Genomic DNA, 19986 nt, shown 5'->3' with positions numbered 1-19986 from the left:
GAGAATAATTGTCCCTTTCCTCTTTGCAGCTGGTTCTTGCATACTTGAAACCGTATTAGGTCCACACTCAGCCTCCTGTGAACAACTTTGTTTCTTTGGATGTATCTAGTAGTCAGCCTGCCCTGCTTTCTAGACCTGTAATTGTTTTCTTGCTCTTGTGTGGAGTCTCTGTTTTCCCAAAAGGCCTGTTTGTTGAAATTTGGTGTTCAGAATGGTCCTGTAGGACACCTGAGATCATGCTAGCACTGACTGAGAGAAAGGAATACATTCATGACTTGCTGCAAGTATGCTAGTCCACACTGAACAGGTATCTTTTTTTTTGCATGTGTGTAACATTCTCATGCAGTAACAGAGCTGCCATGTGGTTTTTGAGCATTTCCTGGTTCTATATTTGTGTTGGTTATTTCTCTGTAAACTGTGTTGCACTTGTTCCTGTTCAACTGCCTTCTGTGTCTTTCAGATAGTATTTAATTTTTCGAATCTGTCAAGACAGCCTTGAACTCTGATCTGCTCTTTATATGTACTCCTCTCTCTTCTAGTTTTTTTGTGGCCAGAAAAATGAAATATTCACTAGTCAATTACCCAGTAAGTTCTAAATAAAGCTTTACAGACCGTCACTGAAATTACTTTGGTTTTATGTAAGCTACTCTGCAATTATGATTATTCCAACTGCATCAGTTCCAAGGATATGTTCTGTTACTTTTCTCATGATAAATGTCTTGAGAGTTAAATTTTATTAAAGACATAGAATCATAGAATGATTTGGGTTGAAAGGGGCCTTTAAAGATCGTCTAATCCAGCCTCCCTGGCATGGGCACAGACATCTTTAACCAGATCAGGGTGCTCAAAGCCCCCGGAGTCAATGGACTCTCAGAGGACATGCACTCTCAAACAGTAGTGCAACTAGTTCTTCTCAGAGTGAAATTAGTTCTATTTTAGAGATTGTTCTTGACATGTTGGTTGTGATTTCTGTTTTTCTTACAGGTGTGTACAAATATGTATGAATAGGTTGACTATGCAGAATTAATCCAGTAAATAGTGCTGAGGTGATTGGATTGTAAATCTCATCTGAATTCTTCCTGTTGGTTTGAAGAAAATTTGTAAGAATTTCCTAACGGTTGTTTTCTTTTGCTGCATCAAAAATATTACTTTTAAACACCTCACTAGAAATTGTTTCTCATAACAACTTCATCAGCTGATGTAGCTGAAACCTGCTGTTATCAGCTCAGTCAACTGCAATAGGTGAAGAGCACAGAAGGCCTGTTGCTCATTGCTCTTGATTCACTTGCCTAAAACAGACTCCCGACATGATTGAGGCATCTCCTCACTGTATTAACAAATAAATACATATAAATTCTCCTTTAATGTAAACCAAAAATATGCAGTGTGCAGCAAACCCACTTTTCTTTGCAAATGGTCTCTAGATGGTCTTTCTGCCTCTGTAGATAGTACTAGCAAGTACTTAAACTGATTACATTATGTGAGTTGAGTCACACAGTCACATCCATGTTTGTTCCTTGTTTTATGGCTTTTAGTAAATAGTCTGTTGAGCCTCAGAGGCATCATTCCATTTGCCAGCTTTTGTTTCTCCTTGTTGTGATCTCTTCCCACCATTCCTGTATCCTTGTCCAAAATGCAGTTGTTTAAAGGTTCTGTGAGCTCTTCTCTATCTCATTGCTCATGGTTTAAATTTCTTCAGTAGATCTATGAGCTGGTTAGCCAAGAATGCTGTTCTTTTGTTCTGTGAAGATCCCCCATTGCAGATCACTGTGCAGTTTGCATTTATGTACAGCGGGCTTGTTTTGAATGTTTTCTATTTTTGTTTGCTAAGTTTGGTTTGTTTTTTTTTAAATGTTTGACAGTATGGCATTAGCAGTGGTATGGAGGAAACAAAAGATTTTCAAATTACGTGGTAATTGTATTCAAAGCTGCTGAAATCTTTTGAACTGTATCAAACAGAAACCTTATTTCCTCTTCAATTATTAGCATAATCTGAGTGCTCGTAATCCAAGATAAACAGTTTGGCCAAAGGACTCTAAGGTATGATGCAGAATCTTATTAACTAGAATTTCTTTAGCCTGTGTCAGGATATGGTGTAGTGAAACTTCTCCTTAATGTATTAGAATTTTCTGCAAACAATGTGCAAGTGTTTATATATACGTATGTCTGGGTGAGTTCAGTACTCTGAATTCCCCTAAATATTATCATGCTTGCTTATTTAGATGTGGCAAACATTTTTCATAGGTATTTGCCTTCCGAGGTTCTAGGTTTGGAAATTATGATCTTATATAGTACATTTTTAGTTTTAAAATAAATAATTTTCTTTCTTTTCAGTTGTTCTGATTGGCTCATAAACATTTGTCGAAGAAAGAAAGACCTGAAGGCTCGCACAGTGTGGCTTGGGTGTCCTGAAAAGTGTGAAGAAAAATACCCCAAAAATGCCATAAAAAATCAAAAGTACAACATCTTTACCTTTATACCTGGGGTAAGGCCACTAAACATTTTCTGGTGTTGGGCTGACTGTATGTTCTGTAGTGTTTTTTTGACTATCTCACAAAAAGATAATTTTATTTGCCCAGGTTCTTCTTTTTCTTTCTTTCTTTTTCTTTCTTCTTGACTCCAATGAAAATTAACAGTTGAGAACAAGGTTGCATCTTTATTAAATTGTTTGGGTTTTCAAAGGGATATGTACTTAATTGCAGTTTAAGTGGTTGGAATTCAGTGAAGCTTTTGAAATTTGAAATGGATTTCTTTTTACTTTTCTATTCAGAAAATTTGAAAAAAAATGGAAAAATTCATTAGAAATTTGGAATCCTTTTTAAAAAAGAAACACTTCTGCATGCAAAGGATTGAATTCAATTGAGAAGTAAATAGTTTAAAATTACAATTTAGTCTCATGGATCTTTTCTCATACTCCTAGCCACTGAAAGTACAATAAATAATGAATTCCAAAATGCACAACTCTTTAATGGACAAAAACAACTAACTTCTTCAATTTGTACCACAAGTAGGCCTAGCATAGTACTTTTCAGAGTTGAATTTGTTATTGCAGTCTTTTTGCAGCTATTTTTGACTTTGAGTGCAGTTCTTCAGCAAATACTTTTGTTGTGGAGTGGAAAGTTTTTTTGTCACTTTTTTCCTAAGAAGCCATATTGCACCTTAATTTCAGGTTTTTGCTTGTACTATACACCATGTATATGAAGACAAAAGAGACAGTAGCTTTGTCTAGTTCATAGTTTTTTGAAAATTGTGCTGTTACAATGAAATTTAGCAACGGAGAAACAATTTTTGAAACTTAGGTAGTTAAACCTAAAAAGATATTCTAGTATGATATTATAAATTTTAGTATTACACTTTTACTCATATTCTTACAAATGCATACAAGAGTCCCATAGCAATGTCCCATAGCAAAAACTGAATGTCTTGTACTTTTGAATACAGACATGCTTTGTCTTAAATTTTTTATTTAAGAGATCATGCTGATTTATAAGAATATTGATTCTATTCTTCTGGCCTCTTTAGTCCAATGACTGGCAGGTGTTTTGTAATGCATTTCCTTTTTAAAACAACAAAAAAATTAATGGCCTTGTAATTAAGACTGATCTCCTGTCAGGAATATAAAATGTCACTTATCAAATGTGGATAAAATATTCTTATCATTATTGGACAAAGTAAATGTTTTCTTCCAAAGTTTAAATTATTAAATACACTGAAATTGGTTAAGCCACATATGCTTTCCTGAAGGTCACAAAATTCATTAAGCATATAGTAAACCATTGATTATTGCAGCTAGAAATCTGAAGTGTAGATTACAAAGTGTGAGCCAGATTTGTGTTCCTTATAGGGATCAGCCATAGTTTGCAATTCCCTATTGTGAGAGAGAATGTTTGTTCTTTTTTCATCTTTTAAAAATCTTGGTTTTACCCAATAGGTCAAGTCATTTTTAATTTGGTGCTAGTATTTGAAAACTCAATAGTAAATTCAAAATGAAGTAAGATCCTAAATGTAAAGCCCAATGGTTGGTGAAAATTAAATGTTTTCACATTTTAATTTTATATATAAGTGAAGACTTTTCATTAGAAGACTACTGTGTAGCTGTCTTTTTTTTTTTTTTTTTTTTTTTAAATGCTGCTTTACTGGAAGTAATATGTAGGGAACATCACTGTATTGGTTCCAAACCCATAAATATAACAAAGTCATAAATATTGACTCCAGTGATCTACTCTGGTTGAAATTTTCAACATGTGAAATTCTGTGTTCTCTTCTATGGTTTTTTACACATTGAGGCTGGCAGTGGGTAATATTTAATGATTTCATATCCAAATATTAACTTAAAATAATGCTTAGATTAACAGAATTTTACTTGCTGGCTAAAAGAGCTGTAACATTTCCAAAATATCACCTAATTTCTGAACGTTACATGAAATACTTGCTACTTCTCCCTTTATACCAGTCTGTTCAATTTCCTTTTACAATTTCATATACATCTTGGTGCAGGTGCTTAGGAATTTTGCATGAGTTTCCATAAAACATATCTTCTGTGATGAGCAGGTTTTGAGTATACCTCTCCTGAACTTCAAGGCAGTCATTTTATTAGTTTTATGTAGCTGGAGACTTTTCAATTGGTTTAACTGGACTGAAGTGCCTAGCTTTGTATTGAATGAACTGTCAGTGGTTTGCCAGGATTCAAAAGATTGTAGGAAGGTGCTTTTTAACTTCCACCTTCTCCTACAAGATCTGTACCTCCTAAAGTACTGTCTGGACTTTTCTTTGACCTGGTGTATCAAGTTTTTGTAAACAGTTAAACATACTAGCAGAAATGAGTGTGTGAACTGCATCAGGATCAGCAGAAGGTGCAGGTTCAGCCTGAACTACTTGCATTTTGGAAGAAGGCTCTGACCTTTCTGACAATTTATAATTTCACTTTTTTGCATTTATGCTTTTATTGGTAGGTGGTGAAATAGCATTCCATAGCTCTGAAAAATCTTATGCTTGGAGGCTGTTAGGGTAGTCTCTAGCTGAACTGACAGCTTTGAGGTACCACTACTTTGTTGTGGCTGCTGGAAAGACACTTTGAACTTTCCTGAATATTTTTTCCTGGCACGTAGGTTTTTACATAATTAAGTAATAGTGTTAGACTGGTAAGAGCAATAAATATGAGTCAAACAAATTTGATTTTTATGCAGAAGTCATTGTAATATTAACTGAAGTTTTAGGCTAAAAGATGGAGACAATCTCTGAATGTGGCTTTTTGATCTCTTTTGAATGTTTTATCTTTGAAATAATTGGTTATTCATTTTCTTAAGTCTCAATGTTCCAAGTTCAATAATTACTTCTCTTAATGCTACTGGAGGTACCATATTACCCTGGCTTACTGAAGAAATATGTGAAGTCTTTGAAGATTCAAAATTCTGTAAAATGAATAATGTTCTTAGTATTGTAATTCCAACCAAAGCAAGGCTGAGAACATGTGCTTACTGTAGTGGTGCTTTTAATTACCAAAGGAGTCTCTGCATCTGTCATTGCTTTGGAGTATGGGACAATGTATTCTGTGATAAGTCTACTGTGGCTTCACTTAAAAGTTGGATAATTAGCTCTGGATTTAGACCAAACCTTTGATTTGAGTAATAAATATATCTTAGTACCTATATTTAAATCTTTGCAGTTTTCTTGATGCATAGTCCAGTTTCAAAATACCCAAAATACCCTGCTTTTTCAGATTAAAAAGAGGCAATAATATAAATGGATTTTTCTCAACAAAAATGGCAGTATAGTATTAAAATAATGTGTGTGATGATATATATTTGCTGTGTAATACTGTAATAATGCCATCTATATGGCATATAATGCTTTAATATCTCCTATCATGAAGAAGTGTACTTTATGTATATTATGAGTACAAATTTTAAGACATTTATCTACTTTCTTTTTCATTTTAGGTTTTATATGAACAGTTCAAGTTTTTCTTGAATCTCTATTTTCTCGTCGTGTCCTGCTCACAGTTTGTACCAGCACTGAAAATAGGCTACCTGTACACGTACTGGGCTCCTCTGGTAAACAGAAAAATACTATTATTTAGAAGTTTGGGGGTTTTAAGGTCAATGAAAGGTTCATGTCTATGTACATTGCATAAACCTGCAACTGGTAAACTACAGTGATGGAAGGACATAACAGAAGTAAGATGCTGATTTGGAAGCTGTTGTTTGACAGCCTTCCCTTCCACTTGCCCACTATGCCTCTGCCCCACAGGTGAGGTCGTTTTTGTTAACCAGCTGGTGTCAGTGTGCAGTTCTCCATTCTGCCTGCTGGTCACTCAAGAGTTTAAAAAAAACAACCAGCAAAAAAAGCTCCAGCTAATAGAGAAACTTACTGGGTTACATAGGTAATTTGTGTGTTAAATATCTTTCCATTTATTGTTATTTAGTGTTTTCAAACACCAAATTTCCTGTTTTCAAACTAGATCAGAGTTGTGAGCATAACTTTTTTGCTTTCCTTCTGTATCAGTTTTGATCACAAAACCTTTACTTGCAAAAAATGAGAAAATATTTTAAGCTGTGGATAAATCAGGAGGAAATTGTGCCTTGAAAATAAGTTATTAATTAAACATGTTTCTCCTAATTGATCACCCTGCCAATTGCACTGGCTTTCTTTTGATACATCTTATTATTGAGCTCTCTGCAGTATTTTCTTGGGAAACTGTTCAACACGCTTCTGATTCAGGTTTCCTCTGGTTTGGAAACTGAATTCTTTTCAGCGAAGACCTTTTGCTAGTCTGCCAACTGCATTGCCATGATTTGGAATTATTTTCTTATTTGTAACCAGATCATTACCTTTTCTTTCATATTCTTCCCAGCCCCTCCACATTAGGTTTAAAGGCAGGAAGAGCAAATGCCTTATGTTTTAAACTTTTTTTAAAAATTGGTGTATTTCAGTAGCATTTATTCTCAGTAGTATTCCAGAAGAACTGTGACATGCTGACTGCTTGAGTAAAGGTCGTTCTTAACAAGTCAATAGAGTAAATATTCTGGATTGATTTCATTGTTTTAATTGTTGTAACATGTGTCCTTTTAACTATGGATAAATGGAGAGAGCATCCTGGGTCTTCTTCCCACCTTTCTTCCCAAACTTGCTTATGCTGCAACAAAAAGCCAGTTTCAAGATAGAAAGCTTTTTCAACAGTGGGATTTTAAATGGGTATTTATAAAGTCTTTGTCACTGACACAGTAAGAAAAGACAGAAGTCAGCCTTGGCTGAAAGTTGCTCTGTTCACCATGATGTGCTGTGTGCAGCTCCATACATTAGTGGGGTAGTAAGGAAAAGAAACCAGTAAACCCTTATAGCATCTCAGCCCATTACTGTCCTGCTCAAAGAAGGGACAAAATACTGTATTTTGCAAACACCACTTATCTGTATTGTATAAATAAATTTATCTTATTCAAAGGTATTTTGAATTATGCATCCCAGTTTTCACATACAGCTTGAAAATGCCAATATCTCAATATGTTTTTTTGCTAAGCTCACTTGTTTCTATTTTAATAGCTTTTCTACTAATAATCAATCTCCAGGTGAAAGGCAGGAACTGAATGTTGAGCAAAGCTAAGCATCTATGAGGAAAATACAAAACTTTTAGGTCTTGATTCGTTGGTCTGCTTTTGCTGCTTAACAGATAAGTTTAGGTTTTTTGAAAGGCATGTAACTACTGATAAATATTCAGTAACAATCAGAGGAGTAACTATGAGTTATATTTTCTCTCAAAATTTTAAAGGAAAATTGTTTGCCCTGATACTTAAAACCAAATTACTAGAAGCTGACTATGGCTAGAACTGTTATGGGGTTTTTTGATGATGTATATGGATTTTTTGTGGGTTGTTTTGTTAGGGTTTTTTTTTGCCTTTGGTTTATTTCAACAGTTTTTTTACAGCACATATACACTTAGATCAAGCCCCAAAGTTCTTAAAACAAGATTTTTGCTAATTATTTTCAATTGCTCTAGGGAATGGACTTCTCATTTCCACTCCAGCATGCAAAGGTTTTAAAGCATACAGGTTTGATTGTAGGCAGTTCACTAAAGATACTTAGCTGCTTACAGTTAAAGAAAGATGACAGGTTCCCTTGTTAAACTGGCTTCACAATTTTAGCTCTCCTTTGGAAGAATATCGACTTCCTTTGAGCAAATGTGTAAAAATAGAAGTGTCTTTCTTAAATTGTTCCTCACAGTCACAGGCAGCTGTACTCAGCTGCTCAGCAAGGGCTGCCAGAGGAAATTCTTGCAAGTACCACCTTGAATTCTGTGTTTTGATTACTGTCTAACAACAAGGTGTGTGCAAATGAGAAATATGTTTGAAGGTGCTTTAGGAGTGCCATTTTTATGCTGCTTAAATATCTATATTGCCAAGGTATACAAAAATGCTGCTGTCAGAAAGGGAGAAAATGTGATTTTTCATTCAGTTATGCCCTGAGAAGTAAAAATAGAATGCTTTTTGCATAGGCTGTTTTTTGTTCTATGTAGTTACACTATCATTGTAGCCAATATAAAATTGAACAAACAAGTAGTGCTTAACTATAGGGTCACAGCTAAATACGATTTGGAACTTTGGTCTGGAACGGTAAAACAGCCCTGAAATCTGTAGGAGGATTTTAGTCAACACTTTTAGGAAAGCTCTACACCTTCACTCCTTTTGTATTGCTGGGACATTAGGGGAAGTTTGACAAACTGTGGACTTCTGCAAGAGAAGTCTAATGGCATAAATTTTCTTCTATAAAGTAATGGTGGTTATCTGAAGCTAGACGGATAATGTAGAATCTTATTTGTTAGTGTATTTGTTAGTATTTGAATTTTGTATCCATCTTATTCATAATAATGAAAGGTCCTTTTACTGGTAAAAATGTTATTTCTCTTTCACTGATGGAGAAAAACTCAAACTCAAGTACTGAGACTAAGCCAGAAGATCTGATCTGAGGAGGTTTAGAGATGTAGAGGTGAAATTTATGTGCTTATCCCTGAATTGCTCTGTGTTTTTTAGCTTACCACCCTTTCTAGCCAGAGGCCATCACAGCTGAGTGAAGCACTCTGTGCATATCCAGTGGAAGCTACAGTGACATTGTCCTGTGAAAGGAGCAGCTAAAGCATTTAGACACTTAGTTTTTCAGAACAGATCCCCTTTTTATTTTTTCTGTACTTGTGATGTGTTGCTAAATAACTGCATTTAAGATGCAAAATTATTAAATTAGCCATCCATTTATCTTTTTCTGTGTATTAGGAAAAAGGCAATTTTTCTACATAAGAATTGGGGGCTTTTAAAATGTTTTTGGTAAAGCCCTAAAATTTGTTGGACGATAAGGAAATACACTTATTGAGACTATAATAGCTGTCTTTAAGTAACCCCAAGCATCTTCCTTTTTTGCATTTAGAAATGCTGTCTAAATTACTTGTATTTGGACAGGTAGTTACTCTAATTATATCTGTACAATGTGCAAGTATGATTTTGTTTTTCCTGGACTAAACTAAGGTACTATTTCAGCTTATTGAAGAAAATACTCAAATTCCAATTAAAAAAAGAAAAGTAAATGTTTTAAGCACATGTTCTTACTCTGTCAAGTGTTCCTACTTGTCTATTTCTATTCTAGCCCTGAGTGTTCTGAACTGTATAATTGTATCTTTAACAGGGATTTGTTTTGACGGTCACAGTGGTACGGGAAGCTGTTGATGAGTTTCGACGTTACAAGAGAGACAAAGAAATGAACTCACAGTTGTATAGCAAGCTGACAGTACGAGGTTGGCACCGTTTGTATAAATCTTTAAATTATTTCATATTTTTCTTATATATACATTTGCAGGCTTTCAGTTCAAAGAAATAACTGTAATACTCAGAATGAAACCTATTGGACCACATAAAACATGTGATTTCCCTTAGACAAATATGATTGCTTAATTTGGCCTGCTTAAGAATAGTAATAAATATTTGGTTGTTTGTCAAAGAAAGGTGTATGTATATGATTGTATATGTTTTTTAAGAATTCTGCTGTTTAGTACTTACTTCAAAGTGCAGTTTACCTCTGAAATTGATGCTGAACTCAACAACATCATCAACTATGTATCAAGTGTACATGGGAAATAATGGAGCAGTAAATAATTAAACTAATTAAAATTTCCTAGAGCTTTTCCAATTTGGTGGATATATTTGTGCATAAGAAAAGGAAGATATATTGTGAGTTAAGTTCAATATAAAAAATATTAATTTTAATTTTTGCATACATTTTGCATAATATGTAATCTATTTGATCATGCAATATCATGAACAGCCAGTTTTCTTTAATGAAAGGAGAAATCAGTTTGGACTTTTTTTGGACTCAATTCCTTTAACAGGTTTTCATGAAGACTTTTAAGGAAGTGAAGTACTTGAGATGTGAAGTGACAAATTTGGTAGGATATTGTAGATTTTAAACATGGTCACCAGAGACCTACGCATTGCTTGCTTAGCACTTTTTATTGTTAGATTCAGAACAGAGTGCCACATAGAAAGGTGCCAAAAAGTAATGAATAACCAACCTATTATCAAATCTGATTAATAACCTTACAATATGACATTGCTATTACCATCAAATGGTTATTTTTTTTTCCTCTGTTAAGGATTTTCCTTGACATAGAAAGGAATTCAAACGAATGTGAGACTGCACCTCAGACATTGTGCCAAATGTAAACTCTTTTTACTTCTTTCCAACACACACTTCAGTGCACTTTTTAGTATATCTTGGTGAAATATTTTCTGAAAGTCAGTGGGAAGAGCAATATCACCACGTCCTGGAATCTTGATTAGAAACTAAACTCTTGGAGTAGCTCTAGATAATATTCTCTCCAGAAAAAAAATGGATTAAAAGCTTGTAATGTAACACAAGGATGTTCTGTATGTTCCCATTTTTTTGGAGTGATTGGAAGGTAAACAGTCAAGAGTCTCAGTGATGGCATAACCTAGCAGCTGAGAGGCATTCATTCTGCTTCCTTACTGTATGGATACTTGCATTGTTTTCTGGAGTTTCCATACTAAAGGAGCAACTGTAGGGAATAGTCTCATGTTCTTCCTTTCCTTGTCAGTCTGAAATAGTGTTATCAACCTTTAGAAGTACAACTGTTGAAATTTGGCATATGGGATAATCAGCATAGCTATATTTTGTTTAACACAAGGGTTGCACTGCTGGCATCCAGATCTTTTTTACAGTCATTAATACAGTCTGTTAGGAAATGGACTCTTAATGGCTTTTGTTTGAAAGCTGTAATTTAAACTGCTAGTTGGTGTATTCATTTTTATGATCTGTTAGGGTAGGCCACTGAACACCCACCTTGAAACAGATAGTACAATCCTGCCCTATTCAGCAACAGTGTTAGTAATCTGAATTTCCTAATTCAAGAAGCACGTGTACAGTTTATAGTTACTTTTGGGATGTAAATGTCAAGACTGACATTTGCTCTTTCAAGAGCAAAGTTTGTTGTCTTTTGTGCTTCTCTTTTTTAAACTTTTGTTTAGAGTTAATAGACATTTTAGCAGCATTTAAATAGAAATTTTGGAATTGCAATTTCCTTTTTCTCTGCTCATGAGTTATTTTGTGAGGGTATGTGTCTTTGAAAAGCCCTTCATTTCGTGGCTTCTCTTAGAAATAAGGAGGTTGTCAATGAAAATTGGATTTGGTCACCTTAGAGGTTTAAAAGTACTATAGTATACAGTAGTTTATAGGTAAAGCCCAGCAGTTATATCAGGAACTGACACATAGAGAGCAGGGACTTACTAAAAAGAAGCTTTTAAAATGCCCCCTTTTTAAAAGAAAAGGATATCAGCTTTTAACCTACAAGAGTGTCTGTCTATTTTGACTTTCAGAATTTGGTGTCAGTAACGTCATGAATTCATACTTGACTTTTGTTATGTTTTGTGTGTTTTTTGAAGACCTATATTCCACAGAAGTAAAGATTCAGGAACTCTGCTTACAGTGAACTCTGAATCTCACGTTGATAATTATGTGTGATCATTGAACTAACAATGTTTTGAGTAATGACCAATTTTAAGAGTGAAAACATTACTGCAGTCACCACTCAAAATTGTACTACATGTTGCCACAAACCCATATATAAAATCGTGAGTAGTGATAAATTGCACTTTTTTCCTAATATAGGGTTCTTCTGTACTGAGATATTCTGAAATGGAGAGATATAATTTTGATACAAAAAATGGAGCTTCTTCTCATGATAATATTAGACATAAATTTTTTACATGTTTCAAAAGGATGTAGGTTTATCTTCTTTATCTGTGTAAATTAATAAAGTCAAGTACTGTGCTTCCATACACTATTTTTAAAAATTACTTTCAGTATAATTATCGAATTTTTATTATTGACAGTATTCTTCAAGTGGAAAAATTTGGTTAGGCCTGCTATACTAAAGTGCAGGCTAATGGTTTGGAGAAAGAAGGCATTGTTACTTGTGAATGAACAAACTCAATACTCATTTAATTAAAAGCCTGAAAACTGATGCTGTCTTAAGAGTCACTTTTCAGAGTGGAACTGCACTTTATACTGCTCTAGCATCTTTTTCTTCCTTAATGATTTTATGACTTGTGCTATTTTTACAGTCTTTTATTTGAAATACTTATTTTTTCCATCTCAAAGTTTGAGAAACTGACATAGAGATGTTAAGCAGGTTGCCCATGCTTGAACTGGACAGTGGGAAAACTTAAAATTATGAGGGTTAGTGTTCAGATTTGGCTGATAAAGATGAAAATTCAATGAAAATAATTTCTAGTTAGTTGTTTTTCAAATTATGTGTTTATTAAAGGTACCATGGGTAAGGTGTAATAGCAACCTACAAAGAACTTGAAAATGATATTTTGAGAAGTGTCCTTTCAAGAGTGGCAGTCAGGTGATGGAGACACTTTTTAATAAAAAGAAGCGTAATTTATACCCACATTTTGTTTACTTCATTTCCTAATTTTTTTGTGTGAAGTACTTGTTAGCACATATGAGATATTTATTAGTTTTTCAAATCATTGCAGTTCATTTAAACTGGCTTTATCCCGGGAGTATAATGACTTACTACAGACACATTTCAGTGTTCCTTTCCGCGTAATTTTATACATCGCTTTAGGCGAAAGCCTTGCGCCTTGGTGGACTATAAAGTCTGGATGCGCAGCCACTTCTGACAGCTTTGGACTTTTTATTGGTAATTACACAGATGGTGAAGTGTGTTTTGCTACGGAGATGTTTTTAGAGAAAAAATAGTTTGCAAAAATAATTTATGCAGTGAATAACATTCAGTGTCTTTTTTTTCCTAAATGCATTTTCACTAAGATGTAGTATTGCATTATTTTAATGTTCTCTGAAATGGTATCTAATGAGTCTCATTTTTGCTAGCCTAAAAGAATGTGTTATGTGTTGACTTTCCAGAATTTTAAGTCACTTTTTAAAATTACTGCAACATTTTACTGTTTAGTATTTAATGTAGTATATCCTACCATTTAAATTTATCATAGAATTGTCCTGTGTGTATGTAAGGCCTTTTCCTTATGTGCGAGGATGTACAGGATGATCCAGCAAGACAAGTTAGTGTCTAATAAAGAGAATATTCTGTTCTATTATACTAAACCACCTAGAAAACAGTTTGACAAAGACACTTTTCAATTCATTAAGTAAAATTCTTGGAGTTGCTAGATTAAGTACAAACAAAGGTGCAGTGTGGGTTCCTCTGGATGTATTTGGCACCAAAAATCTTTGCTTTATGTCTGCCCTACATCATTGCACACGAACATTCTGCCTTCTCTTGGCCTCTCAGGTCTTTACTGTAGGTGCAGTTATGGCCTGACTGTTGAAAATCTGATTGTTTAAGATGATAAAATTGCCAGTAGTTGCATTTGGTTAGTACTTCTGAATAGTTTTGCTCATACATGACTGTATAGGTGGTGTAGATTTGAGACCTGACATAGCTTGTACTAGAATTTTTGTGGCTGTTACTGCTATAATCAAGTGGTTAACTGACAAATTGATGAAAATTGTTAGCAGAAGAATGGAAAACAGTATAGGAAATTCTGTTCTTTTCGTAAAGCCAACAGACTTAGAAAGCAAAGTAACATTACAGTATTTCTTCTGGTATATACTATTCACTTCTGGTCAAAACTTCAGAATTTTTAAGGAGATTTCACAGGTTTGTGCAGGAAAGCAGGGTGAATACGTTGATTTTATGTCAGACTGTTGTTTTAATGGTTGAACTTTAGTATTAGATACTTTAAATTAAAGAATAAAACCTTTTAATACATTGATGCTAATTTAATTTCCATAGGTATCTCGAAATTATTGTAGAGAGTTCCTGATGTTGTTGCTGCAGTGTCCAGCTACTTCCTCTTCCCTCACAAATTTATCTATTGAAGATACCATTTGTTTTATATTTGAAAGCAGAGGACAGAGAGTGCTTCTGGCAACTGAAAAATTGAACTAGTGTAAAAGGTCACTATCAGTAGCAAAGTCTGGCTTTCAGAAATAACTTTGCAGACAAGCCAAACAAAAATTGTGATTTTTCCTCACATTGCACATTTTAGAAGTGCTATTTTAATGGAAAATGTATTAAATATTAGCTGTATATCACAGGACTACAATTATTATTGACTGAATTAGAGAAAGCAACTGCTGCTTTTGCATGAAATTTTAAAGAGTAAGTATTCAAAATAATTACTCATCATGTGAATCTTACTGCCTTTTACTAAATGTAAATATAAGGAATTTTGGTCTCTCTTTATTGAGATTTGTAATGAGAAGGTCTCATGGATTTACATCCTACCCTAGTTTTTTTTGCTATACGTAGTGTAACGATGTCACAGAGATGTGACTGTGCATTGACAAATCTGCTACTCACAGTATTTTTGATTCTACATCAAACTTTTTGCTGCTTCTTCTGTGCTTTTGTGTTTCTTCTGTTCTAATTCATTGCACCTGTCATTTAGAACACTACCACCTTATCATGTTTTGACATACTTGCCATCTTATACCTGCTGCTTGGGATCATGGCAGTATTTCTGTTGAGGGAAGATCATACTTTACAGGAGGTGTGTTTCAGCTCAGCAGGCTGTTCAAATATGTCTGTGTGTTTAGATCCTCAGGGGATTTTGGGTTTTGTTGTTTTTAACTCAGGGATGCAACTTTATTTCGGAGTTGTAGACCTGGGACTAGAACTCCTGAATTCTAATGAGATCAATAATAACATATTTTGGGCAATAGCTTAACCTCTCTATCTCAGTTTTTCAGTCCATCAAATAAGAATGTTGAAACTTAACAGCCTTACAAATACTAATACATACATACTAATACAGATCATATGGAAATTAAATTGGAAAATATGCTCTATGTATTTTTGAGTGAGTTGTTCACAGCAGTTACTGAATGGGCAGCTTTAGAGAATGAAAAACTTCTATTTCAGCTTTTGATATTTTACTTTTCTAGAATTAAATCTTTAGGCATTTCTTTGACTTCAGGGAGATTTGCGTCTTTTCTACTATAATTGCCAACAGTATCAGTGCCAATTACATCAGGAACTTTAGTGGTCAAGCAAAGTTATCTGTTGGTAACTGGGCTGTGAATAACAACTCATGTGTGCAAGACTGTTCCATGACTATAAATCCAACAATTCTTGTCAGACAGGGAAGTGCTGTCTAGTAGATGTGAAAGATTCCTTTTTCCAATTTTACAACTCTATTACAGATACTATAGATCAGACTTGAGCATCTCCCATATGTATATTTTCCTCTAATACTTCTACAATAGCTAACTGGTTACAAAACTGGAATTTTTTAAACCACTGGGTTATTTATTCAAACAGATGAAATGTATTTATCAATGTGTTCAGCAGAGATCTGTTTTGTATAAATTGTAATATTTTCACTTACCAGTAGCATCTATAAATAACACTTGCATTCTGGGATTTATATTTTTGTTATTCTTTATTAATGTTGATTACATTTCTTCTTTTTTTTTAAGGTAAAGTGCAAGTTAAGAGTTCAGACATACAAGTTGGAGACCTCATCATAGTGGAAAAGGTTGATACTTTTAAAATATATTTTAGAGACTAAAGATTATTAACATGCTAATTATCTTCTGAAGAAAAGTGTATCAAGGTACTTATCTGTGAAGTCCTAACTAGCTAGTATTTTAGTTCAAGTCCTATTTGAGAATCTTCAAGGAACTCTATTATAGAATTAATTATATTTTAATTGAATGTATATATTTCTTTTATGAATAGGTATATGCCTAAATCAATCTTTGAAGGGAATACAGAATTAAATTCCCTGACATGTGCTGTGCTGAATATTTTAAGATGTCTCCTTACTTACCTTCCTTCTGATGGTTGAATCAGTGTTTCTCTGAAACTTTCAAGGATAATCTTTATTTATGCATGTGTATACATATATATTTATATATTTGTATTATTTTAATATAATATGTATCTAACTATATGTAATTAAATAATAAGAAAGTTTATATGTTTTTAAGTGGACAGAAGCTTTCCAGTTTGTTTGCAGATGGTGAGTGAGAGTTGTGAATTCTTCTTTGCTCTATATTAACATTATAATAAAGATTGTTGCTTATTTCAGTTGCCTTTGTGGGCTACTAAGAAATTACTGTGATCTTAGAAGTCAGCTTAAATTTGTTGTCAGAGGTAGCTATTTTTGCTTAAATTAATTCTGGAAAGGTGACTCACTTTCTGGGTACCTGCAACTAATTCCCATCACACTTTGTGTAGAGAGCTGATCCATTGAGATGCTGGAAGGATTAAATTAAAGCTCGTATCTATTTCTGCTTGGTTTGGAAAACTTCTGTTTCCTTCCTTTCTATTTCTTCTCTAGTTCAAAGAAAAAGACAATACACCAAAGTTTCATTTGCCTTTCTGCTCTCAGCTTAGTATATTTGTTTTTTTCATGTGGTTTGCACCATTTCTTGCTTTTTTTTCTTGTTTTTTTTGTCCACTCTGTGTACCTTATAACTTTTAGGGCTTGTCTGAGCAGCAAGTACTACGCTGCATAAGGTAGGCACTGGTATGTCTGGCCTTTCCATCTGTTTTGCTTTATACCTTGTTACCTTAGAGTGCAAGTGGAATTGGCTTGTACGTGCTTGCTTCTGCTATTCCAGAACTTGTGGGAGACTGAGATATTTCCTTTGATTTTTATTAGGGAATTTTTTGGCCCTTCTTGAACTCTAAACCTAGAATTAAATATTATAGAGTGTGGGGAAGACTCTGATGGCTACTTAGGTAATCTGTCTTCCCTGAAATTCACTGTGATTCATCTGCCTGTTGGATTATATATGAATTTGGAAAACGGGAGTTACTTTGGGGATCATTCTGTCATGCACAGAGTTGGTCATTAGCATCTGTATGAACAGTATTTGCAGTAGCTTAGGGCTCATATGTTGTGAGTACCTGAAGTTTCTAATGAAAAAAAGTAATGTTTAAAATTTAGAGAAAGTATGAGTAGTGAGTTTTTTGATGAAGATTTTAGTCAGGTATATCAGTAGGATGCATATATAATGGTTTGAATGTAATATTTCAGCTTCAAGCTCCCTACTGCCCCAGCAGAGCTACCGTTTTTCCTTTTGACCTAGCTGGGGGTGCTTTCAGACTAATGAAATTAAATGTTTTCTGGTTCTGTTGAGGAGTGTATTTTGTTGGAGCAAGCAGTTTTCAATTTCAGAGTATGACTCTTAAGCCAAAGAACCAGTCAGGAGTGAAATGTTCAATTGCTCACTCTAATGACAGAGAAACAAGTTAACATTGTATTTGACTGGTAGATGCATCAACAGCATTTCTGCAGTGAAATTAATGACTCATTTGAGCTGAAGATCCATATGTTAACTACTGACTGCATCACAAATACTAACAACTTAAGTGAAAGGCTTTTCAAGATTTAAAGTTTGAATATCCATTGATTATTGTCCTTTTTTTAATAGTTTAATTTCAAAGTATTTCTTAAGTGACTGTAATATGCTTAAAATAGTTTAGTTTCAAGTAATACATCTGTTGTTTCAACTGAAAATTTCATATTGCACTATTACTAGTCAGGATGAAGTCTGAACAGATGAAAATATTGCTTAGTTTCAAAAGCTGAAAGACATTCATATCTGTTAGCTGAAAAACGGTCTCTTGCCTTGAACAGTCACTTGAACAGCTACTTCTGAATGTTCTCCTTGGCTTGTGTTAAGATACATTTTTAGTTTCCAGTGGAAGCACAAATGTGCATTAGTGTTCCTAAATAAGACAATTGAAGGGATGAGTTGTTGAGTTCAGATATTGTTATTTAGACACTGTACCTTATTAACTGTTTGGAATACATTTTGGAGATGTGAGGAGGGCATAAAACTCAATAACATATTTAGTTAATAATAATAACTACACATTTATGGGCCAACATTTAACAATAACAGCACATAATAGTGATTTAAAGCATGAGAACAGTAATGCATTTTCTTAAAACCTTGGGAGCTTTTCTTGTAAAGGTACACATTTTTTTCTTAATCTTGGGTGTAAAGTGAAATTAATGCAGTATTTGTGAGGATTGCAGTTAATGCTAACATGCAGTATTTCAGTGTGCAGATCCAAGAAGACAACTGGGAAGTGCCTCTTCTATTTATAACTTAGAAGTGAGCGAGAGTATTTTAGTTAACCATAAAAGTGCATGGTTCATTGCGTGAATGGAGAAGAAAGGACAGTAAATGCAAAATTCCAAGGGTCTGTAGTTATGCACGATTGAGGGGAGTTGGAAGACTGACTAGGGAATAGGAAAAGTTTATATAAATAACAATTTCATGATAATAACGTGAGAAAAATATAAAAGTAATTTGAAAGCTATGAGAAGAGTATTTTTTAAGTGGACATTGTAGCCTGTGTTGCAGGAAAGTATAGATGGCTTTCTAGGTTTTCTTGTTTACCAGTCTGGCTGGTATTCCTGGATGGCAGAGTTCCTCATGGGAACGCTGGAGCTGGGGAAGCACTTGCCTTGTATTGACCATTGTCTGGCTGTAGTTAAATCTCTAGGACTGAATCTGGAAGTCTGCAAACACTGAGATAAATGGAAGCCCTTCTTTTCTAGAGCTCTAATTCTGCCCAGATTTAAAAAAAAGCAATGTATTCAAGTAATTTTTGTGATTTATATATTCAAATTTCAGTATATGTTAATAAGCATTTCTGGTATCATCTCCACAGTAATTGAGATTATGTAGTTTTTTCATGGCTTTCTGAATGCTTGAAGTTGTATGTATTGTCATTTTAACTTGTTCTATGTTGATAAATATGACATGAGAGGGCTAACGTGATTGACATACTGCTGCTGTTTGACTGTGACAATGTACAACAGAATTTAATTTTCTCCATAATGAGATGTTAAAGATTTTTGTAGTATACTTGCCATCTGTTTCTGTGTAGTCTCTCTTTTATAGTGACTAGGTATGTGTCTGCAGGGCTATCTTTGCTGTCAGCAATAATAGTGACGGTATTTTTGGTACCTAGTACTCCTGCAGTATCTTTCTGCCCACTTCCAAATTATGAAAAACCTGATACTAAAAGAAGATGTCAATTTTAAATACTTTAAAGACAAGTCAGTTTCTAGCCTTCCCTACATGGTAGGATACATTCAGATACATTTATACAGAAAAGGTTTTATTGTTTTACAGGAAGGAAAAATGAACAAGACAGAACACAAAGGAAGGCAAAATCAATATGTATTTTTTTGTATTAAAATGAAAAAAATATTCACATGACTAATTTGATCACAGTCTAACTTTTTTTTATTGGGGGGCAGAGGAGGAGGAATTGCTGATCACCCTCTGGTGATCAGTGACAGGACACGAGGAAATGGACAGTACAAAGGAGTAATGGCTTTAAATTGAAAAAGGGTAGATGTAGATTAGATAGTAGCCAGAAATTCTTCACTGTGAGGCTCGTGAGACACTGGAACGAATTGCCCAGAG

The 19986-nt window shown here is 34.1% G+C and overlaps 1 protein-coding gene across 2 annotated transcripts in view; it reads left to right on the top strand.

The window, feature by feature from the left end:
• Positions 1–19986, top strand: part of ATP9B (ATPase phospholipid transporting 9B) — a 147403-nt gene that overhangs the window by 21526 nt on the left and 105891 nt on the right. For both annotated transcript variants that reach the window (XM_014877770.2, XM_014877762.2), the window contains exons 3-6: positions 2335–2485; positions 5940–6053; positions 9667–9775; positions 16006–16064. In XM_014877770.2, coding sequence (XP_014733256.2) covers positions 2335–2485; positions 5940–6053; positions 9667–9775; positions 16006–16064 — 433 coding nt within the window. The remainder of the gene's footprint in view (positions 1–2334; positions 2486–5939; positions 6054–9666; positions 9776–16005; positions 16065–19986) is intronic.

This window comes from Sturnus vulgaris, chromosome 1 (assembly GCF_052056855.1).
Source record: "Sturnus vulgaris isolate bStuVul1 chromosome 1, bStuVul1.hap1, whole genome shotgun sequence".
Lineage (NCBI taxonomy): Eukaryota > Metazoa > Chordata > Aves > Passeriformes > Sturnidae > Sturnus > Sturnus vulgaris.
The sequence above is the reverse complement of the archived record's forward strand: the minus strand, read 5'-3'. Positions and strand labels throughout refer to the sequence as shown.